General features: G+C 39.0%; 1 protein-coding gene across 1 annotated transcript; it reads right to left on the minus strand.

Annotated features, from left to right (window-relative positions):
* Positions 1–882: 882 nt before the first annotated feature.
* On the minus strand, positions 883–3,421 carry LOC125058613. Its single transcript, XM_047662720.1, has 2 exons — positions 2,419–3,421; positions 883–1,956 (listed from the first exon to the last, which is right to left on the minus strand). The coding sequence occupies exons 1-2, from the start codon at positions 3,023–3,025 to the stop codon at positions 1,142–1,144; spliced, it is 1,422 nt and encodes a 473-aa protein (XP_047518676.1). The 5' UTR covers positions 3,026–3,421; the 3' UTR covers positions 883–1,141.
* Positions 3,422–5,766: the final 2,345 nt, after the last annotated feature.

Consider the following 5,766-nt stretch of genomic DNA (forward strand, 5'->3'; position numbering starts at 1 on the left):
TTCAAGTACGTTGAAGAATTAACATCCTTATTGTTATCCAATATATCAATATTGATATCACCTATCAGAACTTTATGAGTACTACTAATCTCAGAAAGAAGTTTGTCAAGAGATACCAGAAACCGTTGAACATCTTTGTAACCAGGTGGTCTATATACTGCAATTAGTGTTACATTATCCTCAAGGTTAATCAGTAAACAGTTGGCATCACAAAGGTCAGGCTCGGATATAACTAATTTCAAATGTTTTTTGTAAAATACTACAACTCCTTCATTCTGTGTGAAGTTTTTCTCGGTTAGAGCAGAGTTGTATCCCTCAAGAGATGGTAAGTTACGATTATTAAGCAGCCAACATTCCGTTAAGATTATTAAGTCCCAATCAGTCCTGGATCTAAACAATAAGGTTTGAAAATCAGAAAAGTTACGATTTATACTACGAATGTTTTGATGGATAATTTTTAGACACTTATTCGGGCAGTTCATAAGTCTCCGGCAGTCCTCTATGTCACAAAGAGAAGATTGTGCAACATCAAGTTTATCGATATCATTTATAATTGCATTAGTTTTATCGAATTTTATTTATTGAGTCCGCAACTATGGTAAGACAAAAAGGCACGCGGTACAGCACAACCCTACGAGGATTCCACAATCCCGGGGACAACGCCACACAAATGAGACCAACACAATACACATACACACGGCACGAAAACAGACTGAGATTGTTGTTAACAGTTACATTCTTTCTATGAGTACACTTTGTATATATTGAGTGCAAGTGATGTATAATTTCAGTGAGTGTGTGAATATAGGTTAAAATAAGTGTAAGAGCAAATACAAATTCAAACGAAAATACATTATATACTAAACGAGAACTTAACATGAAAAAATTGACTAAGGTAATTTTATTACTATAGTGTATTTCTCAGCTAGGCGAAAAAACGATCATTGACCTTTGAGCGGATCACAGAAATAAACAACATTTTTTATGTTTGGCATAAATTTTGAATTTTTTACAAGTTTACTACGAACTGGCACATTAATGAGCGATGAGGTTTAGTAATTATTAAACAATTATGTTAAGGTGAAACGACACCAAAGTGGCGGAAAAAAAAACAGGTTTGTATGAGTATACATTAAGTATATTAAACAGGGATGTCACGTTCATCAGTGTCAGTTTCCCAATCGTTTTCTGATGATGAGGATGTGCACGAGTCTGTCACATTTATAATAAAACTGTCTACAGTTTTATCAATACTGTCGTCCAGTCTATTTAATTTTTGTTCCTCTTTCTTTATGTGTTCAACACAGTTCTTCCATTTTAACTGATTTATATTATTAAGTCCTTCTTCAAGCAACCTTTTCACATCAGCCATTTTAAAAGTCGTATTATTTCTTGCCACATGGCCTTTTACATCAGCCCAGACTAGCTCAATCGGATTGAGCTCGCAGTGGTAGGGTGGTAAGCGTAAAACTTCAATCCCAGACTGTTTAGCCATTTCGTCGGTCACGTAGGATTGGTATCTTTCCTTTACATTTTTAACTTTTTCTAGTAACTCTGATTTTGTCTCCTTAACTTCAAATATTAGTTCTTTTGAAGAAAGCCAATCTTGGATGGCTTGCTTTTTCCAACTGGTGACCGGAACACGTTCTTGGCGCCTAGAATGGTAGCTTGCATTGTCCATCACGATCACAGAATTTGGTTCGAGCTTTTCAAGAACATTTTTGAACCAGTTTTCAAAACCATCGGCGTTCATCGTCTCGTGGTAATCTCCCGTTGCCTTATTCTCGAACACCCACTGACAACCAGGTAGGAATCCCTTTTCGTTTCCTATGTGGACTACAATCAGGCGGTTTCCTTTGGATGTCGGATTTTTTGCTCCTGTTGATAAGCCTTCCAAAAAGGCTTGTTTAGCCGTTTTCACCGTCGTATCCTCCCAAGCTTTGCTCACAGTATGACCTTAAAAAAACGACATATTTTATTGTTACTTCAGGAACAATAAGAAAGTAACCATATCTTAATTTGATGACATTGAAATAAAAAGAAATAACAATAACAAAAAACTTGAATTGGACTTTGTTACTCGTATCGCATCCAGTTGTTGTATATTTCTAAGGGAGACGGTAATAATTAAATTCCGTAGGGTAGAAAGAGAAACAATGATGTAAGTAGACAAAAGCCGAGTCTCTACCTGGGTCAGGCAAAGACAAAAAAAACTGCACATTTTTTATGAAAATAAGTTTAAAAACAATTAGGTACCGTAAATCCATAATGTCACTTATATTATTTTCTAGGCTCGTATACATTTACATTTGTCTTTCTCCTACAATATTTAATAATTTTTAAATATACGAGCGAGAGCGCGAGAGAGTGAAGTTATTTATTATCTCAGTTTACAAAGGATTTTCGTGTAGAACTAACCTGCATTCACCCAAGTTTCATCCAAATAATAAATTGGTCGTCCTTCTTCTCTATATTTTCGAATCATTTTGAGATACTTTAAGCGCCATAAAACTATATCGGGCCTCTCAATCAAGGCGCTGTTTCTTTTTTTGGTGACATACTTAAATTTTAAGTGTTTCAGCATACGCCACATCGATGTGCGGCTGAAATTGGGCAACATGTCGTCTTCATTGACAGCCTGTAAAATTTTGTTTATTGTTGGCATCTCACCCTTTAAAAAAATGTCGTGAACTTTTTTTCTAATGCACGATTTGTCGAAGTCGTCAATCGTTTCGATCAAATTAGGACGCTTTTTTAATGGGGCTGGTGCTTTTACTGTGCTACATTCCTTATATTGATTTAAAACACGGTAGACAGTAGTCTTTCCAATGCCTAAAATATCCGCAGTCTTCTTTTTCATGTCCATTTTTGATTTATATGTATCAACAGGCCATGTTTCTTGTACATATTTGAAAACATTAACAATCATATTTTTTTCGTTTTCTGAAATATGTGACACCTTGCGCTTCTTACGTGGTGACGTAAAGTCTTTAAACGGTTTTGATGTCGATGGACCTGGCTCCATGTCGCATCAAATGTTGTAAAACTCCGTAACACAAGTCACACACGAAAACAAAAGTAACAAAACCCAAACTTAACAATAGAACAAATAACTATACTTTATAACCAATATTATTCACCCACACTCGACGAACTCGCAAAGCGGAATGCGCTAAACAAGCCGCAAGCGCCGCCGTCCGAATGCATGCCTCTCCCTTCCTCGCTCGTCCGTAGCAAGTTGAAACAGGTTTTTTATCTCTGACTGACCGGAGCTCTCAACCCACCCCGTACCTATAAACACGCTTCGATATCCAAACGATAGAAATGTAAGGCGAGCGACGGAATGCGACACGTATCGTTATATTTTTAAGGTAACATGGTACTTCGTGTCAATGATCGTTTTTTCGCCTAGCTGAGAAATACACTATAGCAAGACTAAAGTAAATCAATAGAAATAAATAACAATATACAGTTAATTGGCAATATAGGTTAATGAGAAAGCAGTTACATGCAATGAGTCATGATTCCTTTGCCAGCTGAGATAAGCATTTTTCTGATTGGATTAAAATCGGTCTACCAGTCGAATCCTTACGTAAAAGTATTCTTCCATTTGAATGCCAGCACGAGTAGTTATGTTTCTTGGCAAATTGACGGGTTTCAAACATAAGTTTTCTTTGAGATGGACCTAGATGTTCGTCAATGTAAAGTGGAGTCTTTATTCCCGGCAAACCGATAGTATGAGTATTGAGCTTCTCAGAAACCGGCCTTCCTTTGTTAAAGTTTCGCAGCTTAGTCAATAAATCATTTTTAGCATTAACACTCGTAAATTCAACAACAACAGGTCTTGATACTCCTGGTCTACCCGGCAGCCGATACAAGTCACGTACATCACTCCTATTTATATCGACATCCACAGCTTTGCCGATGACAGAAAGGGTCGAGAGTAAGTTGTCAAACTTTTCGTTTTCAGAAATCGGGATATTGCGAATCTCCAGAGTTGCATCTCTTGTACGAAACTGTATATCCTGGATATGCGATTCTAAGTATTTTATGGCATTCTTATTATTTTTTTGGTTAGTTTCAATTTCCTTTACTCTGTCATTGGTCTCCTCCTGAAACTTGTTAATAAATTCTATTCCTTTTTCTATTTCTGAGTTAGACTTCTTTATTTCCTGGAATTCAGTTTTTATATTGGATAATTCAGAAAATAATTTGTTTAAGGTGTCATTTAGAGTGGACTTCCATTCACGTAGGTTTCGTTCTTGATCCTCTCTCCATTCAGAAAGCATTTTCAGGACATCCGCTCTTAAGTCGCTACTTTCGGAACTAGAATGAGCATTCGGGGAAGAGGTCTCCATTCGTTGTCGCTTGGAGCGCGTTGTTATATTGGTGTCACCCTTGGCAATACAGCCCGCACTCGTCATCGGAGACTTCGAAAGATCAGACTCCGATCGGGAACAAGACATCACAGAAGTGTTACGAGGGGGTGAGCGTTGGATATTGGGCATATCTTCAATGAACCCAGAGTTCAATATCGCAAAGCAACAATAGACAATCGCACCAGTTGATCGTAGCAGGTATAACAGCTTTGTAGTACCGTAGCAAATCACAAGCGTCGTAGTCTAACTTACGTCATTAGCCGAATGTGATGTAGAATTTCGACTCGCCGGCACTCAACCGTTTGGTGTAACGGCAAACAACAGCGCTCACTTCACAGCTTATCCAAGAAGAGGCACGGGTTCAAAACCACAAAACTCCAAACAGTTCAATTTAGTATTTTAATTTAAGATTTTAAATTTAAATTTCTCACAAAACTCAACACAGTGGACACGTCCAAGCGCTTCCGCGGTCCGGAGGGGAGGAGTTTATGATTGATGTGTACATATAATGTAATGTAAAAGAGCTCTAAGGCTGTCAGGACTATGCCTGATATGTGTAAAAAAACACATCTTTCGGGACAGCGCCCGTTATACTCATAAAAGAGCACCAGCACTAAGGCTGTCAGGACTATGCCTGATATGTGTAAAAAAACACATCTTTCGGGACAGCGCCCGTTATACTCATAAAAGAGCACCAGCACTAAGGCTGTCAGGACTATGCCTGATATGTGTTTAAAAAAACACATCTTTCGGGACAGCGCCCGTTATACTCATAAAAGAGCATCAGCACTAAGGCTGTCAGGACTGCGCCTGATATGTGTTGAAAAAAACACATCTTTCGGGACAGCGCCCGTTATACTCATAAAAGAGCACCAGCACTAAGGCTGTCATCAACGTGAACCGGCCGGCGCAGTGCGCTCGACGGTTTCGCTCCACAAATATACCGAGAGCAATAGTCTACGTCGGCATTGGAACGGGCGCGGCGCGCGACCGCCGAATGTTTCTCGTAGAGCGTTGAGAGTCGGTTTCAATTTTATGATTGATGTGTACATATTATGTAATGTAAAAGAGCTCTAAGGCTGTCAGGACTGCGCCTGATATGTGTTAAAAAAAACACATCTTTCGGGACAGCGCCCGTTATACTCATAAAAGAGCACCAGCACTAAGGCTGTCATCAACGTGAACCGGCCGGCGCAGTGCGCTCGACGGTTTCGCTCCACAAATATACCGAGAGCAATAGTCTACGTCGGCATTGGAACGGGCGCGGCGCGCGACCGCCGAATGTTTCTCGTAGAGCGTTGAGAGTCGGTTTCAATTTTATGATTGATGTGTACATATTATGTAATGTAAAAGAGCTCTAAGGCTGTCAGGACTATGCCTGATATGT

This window comes from Pieris napi, chromosome 18 (assembly GCF_905475465.1).
Source record: "Pieris napi chromosome 18, ilPieNapi1.2, whole genome shotgun sequence".
NCBI lineage: Eukaryota > Metazoa > Arthropoda > Insecta > Lepidoptera > Pieridae > Pieris > Pieris napi.

Coding starts and splice junctions, on each gene's coding strand:
- LOC125058613 (XM_047662720.1), bottom strand. CDS start 3,025: ATGGAGCCAGGTCCATCGACATCAAAACCGTTTAAAGACTTTACGTCA. Junction 1,957..2,418: donor TGAAACTTGGGTGAATGCAG/GTTAGTTCTACA, acceptor CGTTTTTTTAAG/GTCATACTGTGAGCAAAGCT.